This window comes from Jaculus jaculus, chromosome 21, assembly GCF_020740685.1.
Source record: "Jaculus jaculus isolate mJacJac1 chromosome 21, mJacJac1.mat.Y.cur, whole genome shotgun sequence".
Taxonomy (NCBI): domain Eukaryota; kingdom Metazoa; phylum Chordata; class Mammalia; order Rodentia; family Dipodidae; genus Jaculus; species Jaculus jaculus.
The window spans coordinates 5,228,714-5,251,049 of NC_059122.1; the positions used below are offsets into that span (position 1 = coordinate 5,228,714).

The 22,336-nt window shown below is 45.9% G+C and overlaps 1 protein-coding gene and 1 pseudogene across 1 annotated transcript in view; one reads left to right on the forward strand and one right to left on the reverse strand.

Annotated features, from left to right (window-relative positions):
- Nucleotides 1–203: 203 nt before the first annotated feature.
- The window catches only part of LOC101614664 (protein zyg-11 homolog B), a 53,148-nt gene continuing 31,015 nt past the window's right edge, over nucleotides 204–22,336 (forward strand). Inside the window, exons 1-2 of the mRNA XM_045139236.1 lie at nucleotides 204–347; nucleotides 19,531–19,696. Coding sequence (XP_044995171.1) covers nucleotides 345–347; nucleotides 19,531–19,696 — 169 coding nt within the window. The 5' untranslated portion in view covers nucleotides 204–344. The remainder of the gene's footprint in view (nucleotides 348–19,530; nucleotides 19,697–22,336) is intronic.
- Nucleotides 10,481–10,579, reverse strand: LOC123456405 (annotated as a pseudogene).

Sequence of the window (22,336 nt, forward strand, 5' to 3'; positions counted from 1 at the left end):
GCGCCGGCGAAGACGGCAGCGAAGGGGGCGTGGCCAGCGCTACGGAGTAGGCGTGGCTTTTGCCCGGAGGGGGCGTGGCTATCGGGGAGGAGTGGGCGGAGCCTACGCTCTGGGGTCCCGCTGCGGCTGCGGCTCGGGCGCTGCGCTCCTCCCGGCTTGGGGGGGGGAAGGGGGTGGGAGGGGAGGGTGCGAGAAGGAGCTTTTGAGGCCTGCGGAGCCGCTGCTCCACGGAGCCTTGCTGGAGCCTCGGAGGCCGGCTGAGCCTGGGCGAGCGGGCTCAGGCCCGGCCCGCCGCCCTCACTCCAGACCGAGGCTGCAAACCCGAGGACCAGGCCGGAGCAGCCATGGTGAGCGAGCGAGGCCTGCCAGAGCCGCGTGTCGGGGTGGGGGTGGGAGTAGGGGGGCTTAGCCTTCTCCTGTTCCCTTCGGATGCCCAGCTCCTCCTCCTTCCCCGGGGGAAGCTCCCATCCCCGGGCTGGTTCGAGTCTCACCGTCTCCCCTTTCCCCTGTCCCTGGTGACAATCCTTTTGTCAGCTCTCCCGTGACATTCTCTCTGCGACCCCCCCCTCCACACTCGCTTGTCTTAACCTCCCTTTTCTTTCTCCCCATCTCTCTCTTTTGCACCCCATTCAGCATCTCGATCTCCAGCATCCCCTTCCCCTTCGCCCACCACCACCACTGCCACCACCATCCCTCCCATCTCCTCCACCTCTGGTCGTGATGTCCCCCCCCCCACCGTCGCTGTCCCTCCCCTCCTCCCCCATTTCCTTCTGGGAGCTGCTGGGGTTGTGGGGAAACGGGGAGGGGGTACGGGAAGAGGAGGGTCTGAGCAGGGTCAATGTGAAGGCGATTGCTGTTGGGGGGAGATCCCCTAGGCTTTCTTTCCTGTTCCCTGTTCTTCTTGGTTTGGAGGGCGAGGGGAGGAGGAAGGAGATTGGAGGTGTGGAAGTCTTTCGGCTGCCTAATGTCATTGCAAAACCTGAGTGATTTGGGGGGGGGAGATATTACGGAGTGCTTGGGCAGATGGCTGAGCGGTCAAAGGTGCTTGCTTGCTTGCAGAGTGGTGGGCCAGCATGCATGCATGCATACACACACACACACACACACACACACACACACACACGCTATACATACATATAGTTTGTATATGTGGACCACACACACGTTATACTTACGTACATACATACATATATATAGTGTTTTTGTATGTGTATACACACACATATATATTACATACATACCCACACACACACTATATATAGTGACCTTATGAGGTAACGGTGGCAGATACCTAACAATGTTTTGGAATTAAATCTTTTTTTAAAATTTTTTTAAAATTTTGAGTACATTTTAACGGTTTGGGAAATTAAAGCGCGCGCGCGCACACACACACACACACACACACACACAGATTTAATTTGCAGGTTTGACTGTGAATACTCAGAAACGAATGATTTGTTTTTTGCTGGGAGGCAGAGAGAGACTTAAGGGCATTTAAGGACTGAAAATCAGCTTGGCAGCCAGGCCTCACTGACAATGTTCTGAACAGCTTCCCTCCAAAGGGTTCATTTGGTTTTTTGCCCTTTCTCTCCTTTCTTTGGGGGGAGGGGGAGCGCAGAGGGGGAACGATGTCTATTTGCAAATTTTCTCCCTGCTTCTAAATAGGCTGCAACTATGGCTGCTTTTTTTTTTTTCTTCCAGTAATTAGGTTACATGTAATTTGCAGTAGAGTTATTGAAAACATTGTTCTATCATACCCAGTAAGGTAAAATGTTGATATCTGGAAAGTCAGGCTTTCTAGTCAAAACTAAGTCCTGATGATTGCATTCTAAGCTCTGACTTCCGTCCACGGATTTTCAGGAAAGAGTTTGCTGTCACATCATTGAATCTGTCAACGTCCCCTGACTCTGTGACTCCTGCACTCAGAGGTTGACATTCTCCCGTGTTGGACACTTTTTCATTTATCACACGGGCCAGTGTGTGCTGATCTGTCCCCCCCCCCCAGGAATGTGAGTTTCTAGAAGCAACTGTTCTTTACTTATGTCTGTGCCCAGTGTCCAGATCAAGTAGTTACTTTGAGACTTTATGGTTTCATTTCCCACCTTAACAAATAAGCGTCATCCTAAACTGAAATTTAGGCAACTTGTAGACTACTCTGGAAGAGTGAGTTTCAGCATCTTAATTTTTTTATTTTTTATATTTATTTATTTATTTTGCTTTTTCGACGTAGGGGCTCACTCTAGCCCAGGCTGACCTGGAATTCACTATGGAGTCTCAGGGTGGCCTTGAACTCACGGCGATCCTCCTACCTCTGCCTCCCGAATGCTGGGATGAAAGGTGTGCGCCACCACACCTGGCTTCATCTTAACTTTAAAAAAAAAAAAATCTATCTTTATTTATTTATTACAGAGAGAGGGAGAGAGAAGGAAAGAATGGGCACATGTGGGCCTCTAGCCACTGCAAACAAAATCCAGATGCATGTGCATCTGGCTTAGTTGGGACCTAGGGAATTGAACCTGGTTCCTTAGGCTTCAAAGGCAAGTGTCTTACTGCTAAGCCATCTCTCCAGCCCTAAGTATCTTAATTTTGATGCAAAAAGGAATATAGTGAGATGATGTCCTTTTCAGAATAAAGAGCGGTCTTACTGAAGATTCCAGACTGCTAGGATTCTGGAAGTGTAAGGTCCTTGCACTAGGGATGAATATATTTTAAAAATATTTTATTTTTTATTTTTTTGAGTTAGAGTCTTACTCTAGTCCAGGTTGACCTGGAATTCACTTTGTAGTCTCAGGGTGGCTTTGAACTCAGCAATCCTCCTACCTCTGCCTCCCGAGTGCTGGGATTAAAGGCTCGAGTGCTGGGATTAAAGGCTCACACCACCACACCTGGCTCAAATATTTTATTTTTATTTATTTATTTGAGAGAAGGAGAGAACAAAGAGGCAGATAAGGGAATGGGTACATCAGGGCTTCCAGCCACTGCAAAGAAACTCCAGACACATGGGCCACTGTGTGTATCTGGCTTACATGGGTCCTGGGGAATTGAACCTGGGACCTTTGGCTTTGCAGGCAAGTGCCTGAACCACTAAGCCATCTCTTCAGCCCTTGTTTTTTTTTTTATGATCTTTTTTGTTTGACAGAGAGAGAAAGAGGCAGATAGAGAGAGAGAGAATGGGGGCAACAGGGCCTCCAACCATTGCAAACGCACGCCAGACATGGGCGCCCCCTTGTGCATCTGGCTAATGTGGGTCCTTGGGAATCGAGTTTGAACCACGGTCCTTAGGCTTCACAGACAAGTGCTTAGCTGCTAAGCCATCTCTCCAGCCTTTTTTTTTTTTTTTTTTTTTTTTTAAGACAGTCTTGCTATGTAGCTCTGGCTGGGCTGGTAGTCACCAGACAATCCTCCTCAGCTTCCCAAGTGCTGGTGTGTACCACCGTGCCTAGTTTCTAGTGAGGGCTTGTCCCCTGACTCATAGAATGTCACTTTCTTCTTGTATCCTTGCGTGGTGGAAGGGGAAGACAGCTTCCTGGAGCGGCCTATGCAAGGCCACGCCTCCCATTCTTGAAAGGTCTGCCTAGGTTATTTAATCACCTTCTAAAGGCCCTGCCTTGCCTCCTAACACCACCTGGTGAGCTAGGAATTCAACATGTGAATTTGAGGCGAACACAGACATTCAGATTACAGTAGATATATTAGGCACTAGTGTGTTTAGATTTTATACCCAACTAACTTGACTTTTCTTTACTTGCTGAAACATGTACTCATAACAAAAGAGTGTGTATATGGGAGAAGGGAAGAGAGGGAAAAATATTTGCTTAAGAGCTGGACATTATTTGTAGAGACTTTTTTCTTTTTTGAATTAGGGTCTCTAGCCCAGGTTGACCTGGTTCTCCCTCTCCTACTTCTGCTTCCTGAGTGCTAGGATTTAAAGTGTGTGCCACCACCCCCAGCTATTTTACTTTTCTTTCTTTTTTAAATATTATATCTTATTTATTTATTTATTTATTTGAGAGAGAGAGCGACAGAGGAAGAGGCAGAGAGAGAATGGGATGCCAGGGCCTCTAGCCACTGCATACCAACTCCAGATGTATGTGCCTCCTTGTGGGTCTTGGGGAATCGAACCTGTGTCCTTAGGCTTCTCAGGCAAACACCTTAACCACTAAGCCATGTCCCAAGCCTACTTTTTTTTTTATTGCACAGTATGTTTAGTCCGCATTTGATGCATAGTTAAATGAATTTCATAAAGCTTTGTATCTTATATTTTTCAAGTGGTATTTTGTGTTTTGAATAGTTGAGATATGTAAGTCAGGGGTTCTCAAAGTTACTGTTGGTCAGAACTACCTGGAGGGCTTGCTGGACATCTTGCACCTAGAGTTTGATTTGGAGCTGGACTAAAAGTTTGCACTTCTTATAAGAACCCATGTAATAAAAGAAACAAACAAAACAACAACTGTACTGGAGTGATGGCTTAGTGGTTAAGGTGCTTGCCTGAGAAATGTAAGGACCAAGGTTCAATTCCCCAGGACCCACGTAAGCCAGACACGCATGGTGGCGCATGTGTCTGGAGTTCATTTGCAGTGACTAGGGGCCCTGGTGAGCCCATTCTGTCTTATTCTCTCAAATAAATAAGTTAATTAAATTAATGAATACAAAAAAAATAAAAAAAAGCCAAACCCGAACAGAGAGAGAGAATGAACGAGAAAGTATGCTCAAGGTCTAAGATACAGCTCTGCCTTTTCATATACCTAACAGTGTTTTAGGGAGTGCTGTTCACAGCGTTGGCATTGGAGGTAACGTAGTAGATATATGTGGTCTCTGTCTTTTATTATCTCTCCCCCCCACCCCCAGGTAAGGTCCCACTTTAGCCCAGGCTGAGTCTCAGGCTGGCCTGGAACTCAGAGTGTCCTCCTACCTCTGTCTCCCTAGTGCTGGGATTAAAGCCACTATGCTCAGCTGCCTTTTAATATCATCATGTATAAACACTTAATTTTATTTTATTTATTAGTATTGTTTTGTTTGGTCAGGTCTCACTCTAGCTCAGGCTGATCTGGAATTCACTTTGTAGTCTCAGGGTGGCCTCGAGCTCTCGGCGATCCTCCTACCTCTGCCTCCCGAGTGCTGGGATTAAAGGCGTGTGCCACCATGCCCAGCGGGAACAGTAATTTTATTTTATTTATTTATTTATTTTTAAAATTTTTTATTTATCTATTTGAGAGCGACAGACACAGAGAGAAAGACAGATAGAGGGAGAGAGAGAGAATGGGCGCGCCAGGGCTTCCAGCCTCTGCAAACGAACTCCAGATACATGTGCCCCCTTGTGCATCTGGCTAACGTGGGACCTGGGGAACCGAGCCTCAAACCAGGGTCCTTAGGCTTCACAGGCAAGCACTTAACTGCTAAGCCATCTCTCCAGCCCGGGAACAGTAATTTTAAATGTGAAGTGTTTTAGTATACTTCAGATGTGCTGAGGAAGATGTTGCGGCATTATGGAATGAAATTGCGGTGGCTTTGGAGAGGTTCCATCTTTAAAATAGAAAATTGCGGGACTGGAGAGATAGCTTAGTAATTAAGTCGTTTGCCTGCAAAACCAAAGGACCCAGGTTCAACTCCCCAGGACCCATGTAAGCCAGATGTACAAGGGGGCACATGCATCTGGAGTTTGTTTGCAGTGGCTGGAGGCCCTGGCACATCCATATTCGCTCTTTCCTCCTCTCTCTGTCTCTTTTTTTGTCTCAAATAAGTAAGTAAATAACATATTTAAAATAGAGGATTGGTCATACCTATCTCTAGTACATTTTTATTTTGATTTATTTATTTGAGAGAGGGAAAGAGGCAGAGAGAAAGAGAGAGAGAGAATGGGTGCACCAGGGCTTCCAGACACTGCAAATGAACTCCAGATGCATGCGTCACCTTGTGCATCTGGCTTACATGGGTCCTGGGGAATCGAACCTGGGTTCTTTGGGTTTTGCAAGGCTGATGCCTTAACTGCTAAGCCATCCCTCTAGTTCTCCTTTTCTTTCTTTCTTTTTTTTTTTTAGTTTTTCAAGGTAGGGTCTCACTCTAGCTTAGACTGACCTGGAATTCACTCTGTAAAAAAAAAAAAACATTCAAGAAGTTAAGAGTATTTTTACCTGGCCCATTGTCATGGCATGCACTTGTAGCCCTGGCACTTAGCACCAGCCTTGTCTGCTTAGTGTGTTCCAAGCCATCCAGGGTGATATATATATATATATATATATATATTATATATGATATATATATATATATATATATATTATATAGCAAGATCCTGTCTCAAACAAAATGGGGGCTGAAGAGATGGTTTAGCGGTTAAGGCGCTTGCCTGCAAAGCCAAAGGACCTAGGTTCAATTCCCCAGGACCCACATAAACCACATGCACAAGGGGTGCATGCATCTGGACTTCATTTGCAATGGCTAGAGTCCCTGACACGCCTCTCTCTCTCTCTCTCTCTCTCAAATAAATTTAAAAATATATGCATATTTTTTTTTTAAGAAAGCAAAGTGGGCTAGGGATAGAGCTCCATGGATAGAGTGCTTACCTAGCATAAATGAAGTTCTGTGTTTAATGGCCTGCATAAAACTGGAAGCATGCCGGCCGTTGTGGCACATCACCTTTAATCCCAGCACTTGGGAGGCAGAGTTAGGAGTTCGAGGCCACCCTGAGACCACAGAGTGAATTCCAGGTTAGCCTTGGCTAGAGCGAGACACTACCTTGAAAAAACTAAAAACCAAAACAAAACAAAACAAAAAATAGATGCATAAAACTGCACTGCATAAAACTGGGTGGAGTGGTGCCTGCCTGTACTCCCTGCACTTGGAAGGTAGATGTAAGAATATCAGGTGTTTTTTTTGTTTGTTTGTTTTTTTTGTTTTTTCGAGGTAGGGTCTGACTCTGGTCCAGGCTGACCTGGAATTCACTATGGAGTCTCAGGGTGGACTCTCGGCGATCCTCCTACCTCTGCCTCCTGAGTGCTGGGATTAAAGGCGTGCGCTACCACACCCGGCTGGAACATCAGGGGTTTTAAGGTCATCCTCAGCCACATAGTAAGTTTGAGTCCAGGCTAGATTACATGGAACCCTGTTTCAAAGAAATATTGTTTCCATTATAAAAGTGATGTTTGGGGCTGGTGAGATGGCTCAGTGGTTAAGGCGCTTGCCTGTGAAGCCTAACGACCCATGTTCGACTCTCCAAATCCCATGTAAGCCAGACACAGAAAGGTGAGGCAAGCGTAAGGTCGCACATACCCACTAGGTGGTGCAAGCTTCTGGAACTTGATTGCAGTTCTTTCTCTCTGAAATAAAATAAAAAAAAAAAATTAAATACAAATGATATTTTGGGCCGGGTATGGTGGTGCACATCTTTAATCCCAGCACTTGAGAGGCAGAGGTAGGAGGACCGCTTTGAGTTCAAGGCCACCCTAAGACTCCATAGTGAATTCCAGGTCAGCCTGGGCTAGAGCAAGACCCTACCTCAAAAAACCAAAGGGGGGGGGAAATATATATATATATGTGTGTGTGTGTGTGTGTGTGTGTGTGTGTTTTCATTATGAGAAAATTCCCTTCTCTCTCTCAGCTTTTCTTCTTCTTCTTCTTCTTTTTTTTTTTTGGCAGGGCCTCATGTAGTCCAGACTCTACTCAAACTTCTTTGTGTAGCTGAGGATGACCTTGAATTTCTGATTTCTCCTACCTGCATTGTGATTACAGGCATGCAGAACCACACTTAACAGGCTCTCAGTTTATCCTTTCCTCCCTCCCTCCCTCTTTTCTTTTGAGAAATAAGCTGTTACGTATTCTGGCTTTCACTTCCCTATATACACAAGGATGACCTTGAACTTCTGATCCCTCTGCCTCGGATTTCTAGGATTGCTGACATGTGCTACCTACCATGCCCGTTCCTGTACTCCTTCCCCACCCCCTCAACAAATGTGTTATTATTTATTTATTTACTTACTTTTGGCCCAGCAAGAGAGTAAGCCACAAAATAGGAGATAGGTGACAACATATTTGGGTCAAAAGAACTTTGAGTAAATATCCTATTTTGGACAAAATGAAGTAAGGAACTCCCAATGGATGTTATTTCCTCGCCCATGTGAGAATGTCTGATTACCCCAGTCAGCACCCTGTAATCTTAGCCATCGACCAGTTAAGGCAAGTGGGTCACTGAGAAGAGAAGTCTAGGCCAGCCTGGGCTAGTTAGAAAGGCCTTGTTTCAGAAAGTGGAGGTGACGGACTTCCACGGCCTAACACCGGTGAGCTGATAGCTGGCCTAGGGACTGCATCAGAGGTTGGATCTGAAGCTGCTGCCTGGGCTTGTTCTGTGATGCATCTGTGTGTGTCTCCAGGGCAGGGCTGGGGGCTCCTCTGCTGCACCTGGCACATGCTCATCCAGGATGCTCTGCTCATGGGTCATAGCTTTGTCCATTCCAGTCCTGACCCAGGGCTACAGAAGCTGACCCACAGTAGTGGGATGACCTCCGAAGGGGTCCATTGAGGGTCGAGAACAGAGGGACCTGGGCACAGCTCAGGCCACATCCGGTAAGAAGGTTGTGCTGTCCGAAGCAGCAGGGCCCAGCACTGGCCCCATGGCTAGCAGGATCACTGTGGGCTCCCCTGCAGCACATTCAGGATGATGATTCTAGATGAATCTCTTTTTATTTATTTATTTATTTTTATTTTAGAGACACGAGAGAGGCTAAGAGAATTGGTACACCAGGGCCTCAGCCACTGCAGCTGAACTCCAGACGCTAGCGCCATCTAGTGGGCAGGTGCGACCTTGCGCTTGCCTCACCTCTGTGTGGCTGCCTTAACATGGAATCTGGAGAATCAAATATCCGTCCTTAGGCTTCGCAGGCAAGTGCCTTAACCACTAGGTCATCTCTCCAGCCCGCCTTTTGAAAAAATTTATTTATTTTTCAAGGTAGAGTTTTACTCTGTCCCAGGCTGACCTGGAGCTCTGTAGTCTCGGTCTAGCCTCAAATTCACAGCAAACCTCTGCGTCCGGAATATTGGGATTAAAGGTGTGTGCCAACACACCCAGTTTTGGCCCTTATACTCTTTTTAAAAAAAAAATTAGTTAATTAGAGAATGCGTGTACTATACATATGTGCGTGTGTGTGTGTGTGTGTGTGTGAGAGAGAGAGAGAGAGAGAGAGAGAGAGAGAGAGAGGGAGAGGGGCAGACAGACAAAAAGATAAAGAGAAGCCGGGCATGGTGGCACACGCCTTTAATCCCAGCACTCGGGAGGCAGAGGTAGGAGGATCGCCATGAGTTCGAGGCCACCCTGAGACTCCATAGTGAATTCTAGGTCAGCCTGGGCTAGAGTGAGACCCTACCTCGGAAAAATCAAAAAACCAAAAAAAAAAAAGAAAGATAAAGAGAGAATGGGTGCAATTGAGAGTGACCCCATCATTGACCTCAAGTCTTTCTTTTTTAAAAATATTTATTTATTTGAGAGAGAGGAAGACGCAGAGAGAGAATGGGTGCATCATGGCCTCCAGCCACTGCAAATGAACTCCAGACGCGTGTGCCCCCTTGTGCATCTGGCTAACATGGGACCTGGGGAACCGAGCCTCGAACCGGGGTCCTTAGGCTTCACAGGCAAGCACTTAACCACTAAGCCATCTCTGCAGCCCAGCTCAAGTACTTTTGCTTGCCAACCCACTAGTACTTTGATGGAGGGCAAATGTTCTGGTTTAGAGGAAGAATTGGGGAGAACGCCAAGTGATTTTAGGATGAAATGCAAAGCAATATACCTTGTATAAATAATTGCAAACCTCTCGTGTATAATTTGTTGAGCTACCGGTACAGAAAAAATAAATAAAAACTTTAAAGTCTGATAGTAAAAAATCAATTTCCACTATATCTAGTGGATTAGTTACTTAATTTTTTTTTTTTTTTTTCAGTTAGCTCCATGTTAAGAGATACTGACTTTTTGTTTGTTTTTTTGAGGTAGGGTCTCACTCTAGCTCAAGCTGACCTGGAATTCACTCTGTAGTCTCAGGGTGGCTTTGAACTCATGGTGATTCTCCTACCTCTGCCTCCTGAGTGCTGGGATTAAAGGCGTGTACTACCATGCCCAGCCTTCGATTTTCTTTTTTTTTAAATGTTTATTATTATTATTATTAACAAGATGTTTTGTATGGATACTTCATGTGTTGATACTCTTTTCCCTCGTCCCTGCCCCCATTCTGCCCTCCTCAGTGGGGTTGCAGGTGTTCCCCATGGAGTTGTGGTTTATGCATTGTAGGAATAGCAGTCAGTTATTTTGTGGGGGACGGAATGCCTTTGGGCATGATGTCTCAACCTGTGGCTCTTAAAATCTTTCCACCCCTTCTTCTGCAAAATCCCCTGAGCCGTGGAGGGTGAGTTTTCAGTCTCCTTCAGTGATGAGCTCTTAGGAGCCTCTGGATCTCTGCTTTGGTGGGTGTTGAGTGTCCTCAGGGTCTGTCCCCTTCACCCTAAAAATACGGAACACTAAACATATTTGCAAGTCATCCTTGCACAGGGGCCATGCTAATCTCTGTATCATTTCCAATTTTTTTGTATATATGCTGCCTAAGTGAGCGCTCTTTTTTTATTTTTTCAAAAAGTTTTTATTGACAACTTCGTAATGATAGACAATAAACCATGGTAATTCCCGCCCTTCCCCCAGTTTCCCCTTCACAAATCCACCCTGTATCAACTCTCTCCCCCTCTCCATTACTCTCTCTTTTATTTTGATGTCATCATCTTTTCCTTCCTCTTATAATGGACCTGTGTAGGTAGTACGAGGCACTGGGAGAGGGTGACTTCATGGATATCTGGGCCACTTTGTGTCTGGAGGACTACATTGTGAGCAGTCCTCCCTCCTGTGGCTGTCACATTCTCTCTGCCACCTATTCTGCAGTGGATTCTGAGCCTTGGAAAGTGTGATAGAGACGTTTCAGTGCTGAGTGCTCCTGTCATATCTTCTCAGCACCATGGTGCCTTTCGAGTCATCCCAGAGGTCACCACCATCTGAAAAGAGAGGCTTCTCTAACCAGAAGTGAGAGTAGCACTAATACATGGGTACGAATGTGAAGAGAAGTGTTTACAGGGCTGTTTGGTGAGCACCATATATGCATTCAGCCAGACAGCAGCAGGTGTTCCATCCATAGGGCTCGTGACCTCCCTCATCATAGGCTTTTGTCTAGATTTTAAGTACCAGGCTTGTATTCCCTCCCATGGAGTGGGCCTCCAGTCCCATTAGAGAGTGGTTGGTTTCCCCAGTAACAGACATGCCACTGTTGCACCCTTTGCGTCACTTGGTCTGGCTGGCCAAACTTAAGACTTGCAGTGTCCACTGCTGTTTATCTCCACTGATGACCTTTCTCTCTCTCTCATGGGGCTGCATGCAGTGTAGCTTTTTCCAGCTTTGCGCCAGCTGTTCTACAGGGAGGAGGTTTTCAGCTCATCTCCAGCTTAATTTCTCACTGATCTTGCAGCCTAAGCATGTGGAGTCTTCAGCAGTAGGGTCTTACCATCTTTTTCTGGTGGGAAACCAAGAGCCTTAGCAATGACCTGTAATGTTTTGGGGGCATCAGGGACCTCCCTGGCCAACAACTCACTGAAAGGTGTCCTATCCCTGGCACTGAAAGTTTTCTACTTACAATCTATGGCTTCAGGATGCAATGTTATACAAAAAGGTAGGTTTCCTATGGCTTATTCATAACATCTTAATTTTTTTTTTTTTCAAGGCAGGATCTTGCTCTAGTCCAGGCTGACCTGGAATTCACTATGTATTCTCAGGGTGGCCTCAAAGTCATGGCGATCCTCTTGCCTCTGCCTCCCGACTGCTGGGATTAAAGGCGTGTGTACCACCACGCCTGGCAACATCTTAAATTTTGATTAACTCTTGAGCCAGGCGTGGTGGCGCACGCCTTTAATCCCAACACTTGGAAGGCAGAGGTAGGAGGATCGCCTGTGAGTTCGAGGCCACCCTGAGACTCCATGGTGAATTCCAGGTCAGCCTGGACCAGAGTCTCTACCTCAAAAGACAAAAAGAAAAAAGAAAAAATTTTGATTAACTCTTCTCCACCCTTCTTTTATTCAGTGTCTTTTCCTGACCTCACTTAGGCCATTCCACCCCCAGTACTCTGTTCATCTACTTACATATGTGCAGAACCATCTCCTTAAAGTCCTCCTGTCTCCTCCTTCCCTCATAGCCCCTTTGCAGCTTCCCGGCCTCTGCTCTTGATTTTATCTCCAATTCACTTACAAGTCTAAACATTCATAGCTAGGGTCCACCTATGAGAGAGACCATGCACTTGGCTTTCTGGGCCTGGGTTACCTCACTTAGTATAATCCTTTCCAGATCCATCCATTTTCCTGTAATTTTCATAACCTCATTTTTCTTGACCGCTGAGTAGAACTCCATTGTGTCAATGTGCCGCATCTTCATTATCCACTCATCAGTTGAGGGGCATCTAGGCTGGTTCCATTTCCCAGCTATTGTGAATAGAGTAGCAATAAACATGGTAGAGCAAGTAACTCTAAGGTAGTGAGACGAGTTCTTAGGATACATGTCTAGGAGTGCTATAGCCGGGTCATATGGTAGGTCTATTTTTAGCTGTCTTAGGAATCTTTACACTGATGTCCACCACAATGGCTGGATCAGATTGCATTCCCACCAACAGTGTAGAGGGGTTCCTCTTTTTCTGCATTCTCGCCAGCATTTATTGTCATTTGTTTTTCATGATGATAGCCATTCTAGCAGGAGTGAGATTTGATCTCAAAGTAGCTATAATTTGCATTTCCCTGATGGCTAAGGATGTAGAACATTTTTGTTTTTAGATGTTTATATGCCATCTGTATTTCTCCTTTTGAGAACTCTTTTTAGTTCCATGAGAATTGGCTTGTCAGAGCCTCCAGCTACTGCAGTCAAACTCCAGATGTTGTGTTGCTGCGTCTGGCTTATGTGGGACCTGGAGAGTTGAACGAGAGTCCTTAGGCTTCTCAGGCAAGTGCCTTAATTGCTAAGCCATCTATCTGTCTGGCCCCATAGCCTATTTTTGACTGGGTTGTTTCATGTCTTATTATTTAGTTTTTGAGTTCTTATTAGTCCTCTGTCAGATGTATAGCTGGCAAAGGTCTTCTCTCCCATTCTGTAGGTTGTCTGTTTGCTCTATGCACAGTGTCCTTTGCTGTACGAAAGCTTTGTAATTTCATGAGGTCCCAGTGGCTCATTAGTGGTTTTGTTTCCCAAGCCAGTAGGGTTGTATTCAGAAAGTCATTGCCTGTACTAGTATGTTGCAGGGTTTCCCCTACTTCTAGTAATTTCAGAGTCTCAGGTCTCATATTAAGGGCTTTGATCCATTTGAACATGATTGTTGTGCATGGGGAGAGATAAGGATCTATTTTCATCCTTCTACATATTGATACCCAATTTTCCCAGCACCACTTGTTAAAGAGGCTGTCTTTTCTCCAGTGAATATTTTTGGCATTTTTGTCTAAAATCAGATGACTGTAGCTGCCTGGATTTATATCTGGGTCCTCTATTCTTTTATTTAATTTTATTTATTTACTTATTGAGGAAGGGTCTCACTCTAGCCCAGGCTGACCTGGAATTGATTAGGTAATCTCATGTTGGCCTTGAACTCACAGTAATACTCCTACCTCTGCCTCACAAGTACTAGGTTAAAGGTGTGCGCCACCACGCCCAGCCTGGGGTCCTCTATTCTGTTCCATTGATATTTGTGTCTGTATTTGTGCCTGTACCATGCTGTTTTTGTTAGTATGGCTCTGTTATATAGGTTAAAAGCAGGCGTGGTGATACCACCAGCCTTATTTTATTTATTTATTTATTTGAGAGCGACAGACAGAGAGAGACTGAGGCAGATAGAGAGAGAGGGAATGGGCGCACTAGGGCCTCCAGCCACTGCAAACGAACTCCAGACGCGTGCGCCCCCTTGTGCATCTGGCTAATGTGGGTCCTGGGGAACTGAGCCTTGAACCGGGGTCCTTAGGTAGGCTTCACAGGTAAACACCATCTCTACAGCCAAGTTGTTTTGGCTATTCGAGGTGTTTTTTTTTTGTGCTTCCAAATGAATTTTAGGATGGTTATTTCTATCTCTGTGAAGAATGCCATTGAAATTTTGGTGGGGACTGTATTAAATGTGTGGATTAGTGATTAGCACTTCCGACGCAGGCTTATATACCAGGCTTGGGGGCAGGTATCGACCCCCTAGGGGCAAGTAGGCCATTACTCTGTAGGATAACTTTGGTCTCACCTAGGCTGCGTACCTGCTTGGGTCCCTCTTTACTGCGCTGTGGGCTCGGCTCGGCTGGCTGGGTCGGGGCGCCCTCTGCTCCGATTGCCTGTGCTGGGTGCTGTGTGGCTGGTGTCGCTTCCCCAGGTCTCCAGCGGTTGCCATTGCTGACGGTTGGGGAAGGGCTGTGGAGGGTAGGGTCTCCCTCTACCAGGCTCACCCGGAATTCACTCTGTAGTCTCAGGGTGGCTTCGAACTCACAGCGATCCTCCCACCTCTGCCTCCCGAGTGCTGGGATTAAAGGCGTGCACCACCACGCCCAGCCACCTTTAGGCTTTTGACTTTGCAAGGATCTTGGTGTGGGTAGAGAGTGCTTCCCTCCTTACATGCCTTCAGTTTTGGCAAGAGAGTGTATTGGGGTGTTTTTCTGCCTATTTTTCTCATAGGCTGCTTTGGCATGGGTACTACGATACCATCTTTTTTTTTTTTTTTTTTTTTTGGTTTCTCAAGGTAGGGTCTCACTCTAGCTCAGGTTGACCTGGAATTCACTATGTAGTCTCAGGGTGGCCTTGAACTCACAGTGATCCTCCTACCCCTGCCTCCCGAGTGCTGGGATTAAAGGTGTGTGTCACCGCGCCTGGCTTGACACCATCTTAACCAGAAGTCCCCCCGACTTTTTTTTACACGAACTCCAGATGCATGAGCCCCCTTGTGCATCTGGCTTACGCAGGTCCTGGGGAATCGAACCAGGATCCTTTTTGGCTTTGCAGGCAAACGCCTTAACCGCTGAACCCTCTCTCCAGGCCCCACTCCCTCCGCCAGGCTTGTTTTTGTAAAATAGCTTTATTACATTACTTAGGAAGGAAGAGAGAAAAGGGATTTATTTACCAATTGGGACTTTGATCATTTTCAGATAGAACTTCACCTCCCTGTCCTTTGGCACATAGTGTTGCATGCAGAAAACTTGCTTTACGTGCTTATTAATTTGGCATCTAGGAGTTTCTCAACAGTAATTAGTGATTTGTTTCAAAGAAATCTGCTGGGGATGTAAGTAAATGGTAGAGCCCTTGAGTCGCAGGGCAAGACCCTGGCTTCCAGCACTGCAAAATAAAAAACCTAGTCCACATAGTTCAGATGCCATCTGTGCCCTTGGTTTTATTGACTTGCTTATCTGTACCGTGATTGGCATTGAGGAAGGGATGGGAAATAATTCAGCAGATCTAGCGTCATCTTAGATGCTTAGTTTTGCAAGTCTGACTTGTTTGAATAAGTGGTTAATAAAAAAAAAAAATACTTGTTTAAAAGTGTGGGAAATGCCGGGCGTGGTGGCGCACACCTTTAATCCCAGCACTCGGGAGGCAGAGGTAGGAGGATCACCGTGAGTTCGAGGCTACCCTGAGAATACAGAGTGAATTCCAGGTCAGCCTGGGCTAGAGTGAGACCCTGCCTCGAAAAAAAAGCAAAAAACAAAACAAAAAAAAAGTGTGGGAAGTATGACCTGTGCAATTGGACCCACTTAATGCCATATGCACAAAGTGGTACATATGTGTGGAGTTTATTTGCAGCGGCTGGAGACCCCAGTGTGCCCATTTTCTGTCTTTAATATGTGGTGGCACATGCCTTTAATTCCAGGATTCAGGAGGTTGAGGTAGGAGGATCGCTGTGAGCTCAAGATCAGCCTGAGACTACATAGTGAGTTCCAGGTCCGCCTGGGCTGGAAAAACAGGGTTGGGGAGATGGCTTGGTTGCTAAGCGCTTGCCTATTAATCCTAAGGACCTGGGTTTGAGACTCCATTCCCTAATACCCATGTAAGCCAGATGCACAAGGTGGCATATATATATCTGGAGTTTGTTTACAGTGGCTGGAGGCCCTGGTGCACACATTCTCTCTCTCTCTCTCTCTCTCTGTCAAATAAATAATAAAAATTAAAAAGCAACCCCCCCCCCAATATATATTAAGCATAGCTGGGTGTGGTGGTGCACGCTTTTAATCCCAGCACTCAGATGGCAGAGGTGGGAGGATCTCCATGAGTTTGAGGCCAGCCTGGAATTACAGAGTTAGTTCCAGGTCAGCCTGGGCTAGAGTGAAACCCTGCCTAGAAAAAAAAAAAAAAAAAAAACCTTTAAAAAAATTAATGTATTGGCAAGCAGGGAGAGAGAGAGAGAAAAGAGACAGACACAGAGAGAATGGGCACACCAGGGCCTGTAGTCACTGCAAACGAACTCCAGACGCATGTGCCCTCTGTGCATCTGCCTTACGTGGGTCCTGGGGCATCGAACCTGGGTCCTTAGGCTTCACAGGCATGCGCCTTAACCGCTAAGCCATCTCTCCAGCCCCAAAACACCTTGACAGGTATTTTATTTATTTATTTATTTATTTTTGTTTTTCGAGGTAGGTTCTCACTCTAGCCCAGGCTGACCTGAATTCACTATGGAGTCTCAGGGTGGCCTTGAACTCACGGCGATCCTCCTACCTCTGCCTCCCGAGTGCTGGGATTAAAGGCGTGCGCCACCATGCCCGTCTATGACAGGTATTTTAGATCATGATCTTAATAATATTCTTCCCAAATGGCACACTTGTTTTGTGAAAGGGACTTGAGGTGTAAATAACTGTGTTTGTAAGAGTTGTGTAACCTCAAAAACTAAAGTATCATAAAATGTTTAAAAAAAAAAAAAGCTAAATAATTTCTCTCATAGTTAGGCATGGGGACTCATGCCCATAATCTTAGTTCTGGGGAGGCCTATGATTCTCATCGAACTAAAACCGCTGCTTAAAGCCGAGTTCTGGGCTTGAGAGATGGCTCAGTGGCTCAAACGCTTCCATGCAATCCCGAGGACCCGACTGCAGATCCCTAAAGCCCACGTAAAAAAAGTAGACAGTGGGGCTGGAGTGATGGCTTAGTGGTTGAGCGCTTGCCTGTGCAGCCTAAGGACCCCGGTTCGGTTCCCCAGTAAAGCAGGATGCCCAAAGCAGTGCGTGCATGTGGAGTTTGTTTGCAGCGTCTGGAGGCCCTGGCACATTCATTCTACCCCTCCATTCTACCCCTCTCCTTTCCTGCCTCTCCCCCTCTCTCCTTGCAGATAAATATATAAACTTTAAAAAAAAAATTAAGTGGATACAGCTGGGTGTGGTGGCACATGCTTTTCACCCCAGTACTCAGCTCTGAGTTTGAGGCCACCCCGAGACTCCATAGTGAATTCCAGGGCAGCCTTGGCTAGAGTGAGACCCTACCTCCAAAAAGCAAAACATAAAATAAGGTGCAAAGCAACGAAGGAAGACAACATTGCTGCAGAATACACATTCTTTCTTTTTTCTTTTTTTTTTTTTTTTTTGGTGGTGGTGAGGGGTTTGAGGTAGGGTCTCACTCTAGCCCAGGCTGACCTGGAATTCACTCTGTAGTCTCAGGGTAGCCTCGAACTCATGGCGCTCCTCCTACCCCTGCCTCCTCAGAGCTGGGATTAAAGGTGTGCGCCACCACGCCTGGCCACAAAGCAAATCTCAACAAATACAAGAAAATTGAAATAATTCCTTGTACTGTGTGTGATCACAATGGAACTAAACTACAAATCAAGAAAAACTATAGAGGCCGGGCGTGGTGGTGCACGCCTTTAATCCCAGCACTCTGGAGGCAGAGGTAGGAGGATCGCCATGAATTCGAGGCCACCCTGAGAGTACAGACTATATTCCAGCTCAGACTGGGCTAGAGAGAGACCCAACCTTGAAAAAAAAAAAACAAAAACAAACAAAACCAACAAACTATAGAGCATACACAAAATCATGGATGCTAAACTTTAAGGTTAGGTTTTAGAAGGGTTCTGATATAAAAATCTTAAGAATTTTAGGGCTGGGACGGTGGGTGAGTCATTAAAGGTGCTTTCTTTTAAAGCCTCCTAGCCCAGGTTCAGTGCCCCAGCCCCCACATAAAGCGAGGTCTAAGAAGTGGCTGGAGTTCATTTTGCAGTGGCAAGCGTCCCTGGCACCCACATACATGCACATGCCCGTACATTCAAGCAAATAACATTTTGTGTTAAGGCCCATGGGAGGGAGCTCACTGGAGATTTTGAGTAGAGGGTGTGATGAGTAGTAACCTAGGGAAATATACTATCCACCTGAGGCCTTTCCAGACCATTCCTGACTAGAACTCCTTATGCGACCTGCCACCCAAAATGTCTTCCGTCACAGGACTTAGGACTTTGTAGAAATGCTTATTTCATTGGTTCTCTTCATTTTTATTTACTTATTTATTTTTGTTTTTTCGAGGTAGGGTCTCACTCTAGCTCAGGCTGAGCTGGAATTCACTATGTATTCTCAGGGTGGCCTCGAACTCTCGGCGAACCCTCCCGAGTGCTGGGATTAAAGGCGTGCGCCACCACGCCCGGTGGTTCTCTTCATTAAAAAAAAAAAAAAAGATTCTCTTTATTTTATTTTTATTAACAACTTCCATGATTATAAACAATATCCCATGGTAATCCCCCCCCCCCCCGTTTTCCCTTTTGAAACTCCATTCTCCATCATATCCCCTCCCCATCTCAATCAGTCTCTCTTTTATTTTGTTGTCATCATCTTTTCCTCCTCTTATGATGGTCTTGTGTAGGTAGTGTCGGGCACTGTGAGGTCATGGATATCCAGGCCATTTTTGTCTGGAGGAGCACGTTGTAAGGAGTCCTGCCCTTCCTTTGGCTCTTACATTCTTTCTGCCACCTCTTCCGCAATGGACCCTGAGTCTTGGAAGATGTGTTTATCTCTTTTTTTTAAAAAAAAAAAAAATTAGTTATTTAAGAGCGAGAGCGAGAGAGAGAGAGAGAGAGAGACAGACAAGAAGAGACAGAGAGAGAGAATGGATGCCCAGGGCCTCCAGCTGCTGCAAACGAACTCCATATGCATGCGCCACCTTGTGCATCTGGCTTATGTGGACCCTGGGGCATTGAACCTGGGTTCTTAGGCTCTCAGGCAAGTGCCGTAACCACGAAGTCATCTCTCTATCTCGGTTCTCCTCATTTTGAGACATGGGTCACGTAGGGTATTCCTGCTTCCTAACATGGTATTTGTTACTTATTACAGTATTCAGTGTGCTTTTTTCTGGGGTGTGGGGGAAGCGTGTTTGATAAGGTCTAATGTAGGCAGGCTGGCCTTGAACTCCTGACCTTTTTGCCTTCACTTCCCAAGTTCTGAGAACATATCATTTTCACAGACACTGAATAAGTGATGTTTTTGTCCTGTGCTGTCCTGGAAACTAACGTGTTCCCTTTTATATTCCCTTCCTGTTCCTTCCTGGGCCCCAAGGAGGAGGCATCTCCTTATTCTTTACTTGATATCTGTTTGAGTTTCCTGACCACTCACCTGGAGAAGTTCTGCTCAGCGAGACAAGATGGAACCCTGTGTCTGCAGGAGCCTGGAGTGTTTCCTCAGGAGGTGGCTGACCGGCTGCTTCAGACCATGGCAGTTCATGGTAAATGAAAGACAGGGAAACAGAAATGAGCTTGACTAGCTTTGGATTTTCAAGCGCTGCTGTGGTCTTCGGTGTGGTATGTGTGTGTGCGTGTACACGCATGCTTTCTTTGCACACAAGAAGGCCTGAGTTCAATCCCGACAATCCCTGTAAAAATGGGCCACTCACCAGAGTTTGCATTCCTAATCCCAGCACTGGAGGCAGAGGCAGACAGGTTCTTGGGACTTCCTGGCCAGTCAGTCTAGCCTAATTAAGTGACAGGCCAGTGAGACACGCTGTCTCAATAAACAGATGGCACCTGAGAAACAGCACTCACGGTGGTCCTCCTGCCTCCACATGCACATGTGTACACACACACACACACACATGTAAATATACAAAATCTGCACATATAAAATACTCTACCTTTTCACTTTAACAATGGGAGAATCAGTACTATTAAGAAATACTAATTTCTCTTCCTAATTTTTTTGTTTTTGAGCTAGGGTCTCACTCTAGCCCAGGCTGACCTGGAATTCACTATGTAATCTCAGGGTGTCCTTAAACTCATGGCGATCCTTCTACCTCTGCCTCCCAAGTGCTGGGATCCAAGACATGTGCCATCATGCCTGACCCTGTTCTTGACTTAAAAAAATAAAAATCACTCATTCACTTGAGGAGAGTGAGAGGCAGATAGAGAAAGAGGGAGAGAATGGGCACATCAGGGCCTCCAGCCATTGTAAACGAACTCTGGATGCGTGCGCCCCCTTGTGCATCTGCCTTACATGGGTCCTGGGGAATGGAACCTGGTTCCTTAGGCTTTGCAGGCAAGTGCCCTAACTGCTAAGCCCTCTCTCCAGCCATATTTTTGACTTTTAAAATGAGAAACTACAGCTAATTTAATACTTGTATTCTACCATCACCCCCTTTTTTTGAGGTAGGGTCTCACTCTAGCTCAGGCTGACCTGGAATTCACTATGTAGTCTCAGGCTGGCTTCAAAGGCATGGCAATGCCCCTACCTCAGCCTCCTGAGTGCTGGATTAAAGGCGTGTGCCACTATGTCTGGCTTATTTTTCCCTTTTTTTATTTTAAAGAATTAGTTTTTATTTTATTTTATTATTTATTTGTTTATTAGAGAGAGTGGAGAAATAATGGGCACGTCAGGACTTCTAGCCACTGCAAACTCCAGATGTTTGCGCCATCATGTGCATCTGGCTTTATGTGGGTTTTGGAGAATCGAACCTGGATCCTTAGGCTTCGCAGGCAGGCGCCTTAACCGCTAAGCCATCCCTCCAGCCCATTTTTCCCATTTTTCCCTTTTTGTCTGTGGCAGTCTCATGTGTCTCAGGCTGACCTACGATTCAGTGTGTAGCTGACGATGCCCTCTTGCTTCCACATTGTGAGTGGTGGGATTACAGGTGTGTGCCACCTTGCCTCATGTATATGGTCCTGGTGATTAAACCCAGGGCTTTTCTTTTTTACTTATTTATTTATTTATTTGAGAGCGACAGACACAGAGAGAAAGACTGATAGAGGGAGAGAGAGAGAATGGGTGCGCCAGGGCTACCAGCCTCTGCAAACGAACTCCAGACGCGTGCGCCCCCTTGTGCATCTGGCTAACGTGGGACCTGGGGAACCGAGCCTCGAACCGGGGTCCTCAGGCTTCACAGGCAAGCGCTTAACCGCTAAGCCATCTCTCCAGCCCAACCCAGGGCTTTTCTATTTGTGCTAGGCAAACACTTTACCATCTGAACTACATTCTACCTCTAATAGGTTAAGATATCATTTGTGGAATTATAACTATATATATTAAGTATTTTTGTTACTTACATTTAAGATTGATGTGTTTTATTAAAATTGTTTTATATTTTATTTATTTATTTATTTGAGAGAGAGAGAAAGAGGCGGGGGGAGAGAGAATGGGCGCTCCAGGGCCTCCAGCTACTCCAATCGAACTCCAGATGCATGCGCCCCCTTGTACATCTGGTTAACTTGGGTCCTGGAGAATCGAACTGGGTTCCTTTGGCATTGCAGGCAAGCGCCTTAGCCACTAAGCCATCTCTCCAGTCCAAGATTGATTTATTTCTGTTTTTGTTTTTTGAGTCAGGGTAGTGCTGTAGCCGAGGCTGACCTAGAATTCACTATGTAGTCTCAGGCTGGCCTCAAACTTGGTGATCCTACTACCTCAGCCTCCTGAATGCTGGGATTAAGAATGTGCGTACCATGTCCAGCTATATTTAAGTTTTATTTATTTATTTAATTTACTTATTTTGTTTATTTGAGGTAAGATCTCACTCTGGTCCAGGCTGACCTGGAATTAACTATGTAGTCTCAGGGTGATCTCACACTTACAGTGATCCTTCTACTTCTGCCTCCCGAGTGCTGGGATTAAAGGCGTGCGCCACCATACCTGGGTTTTTTTTGTTTGTTTGTCTGGTTTTTTGAAGTAGGGTCTCACTGTAGTCCAGGCTGACCTAGAATTCACTCTGTATTCTCAAAGTGGCCTCAAAGTCACGGCGATCCTCCTACCTCTGCCTCCCGAGTGCTGGGATGCCTGGCTATTTTTATTCTTATTTTTTAATACTTATTTATCTGAGAGAAAGAGACAGGTAGAGAGATAGAGAGGGAATAGGCATGCCAGGACCTTCAGCCAGTGCAAA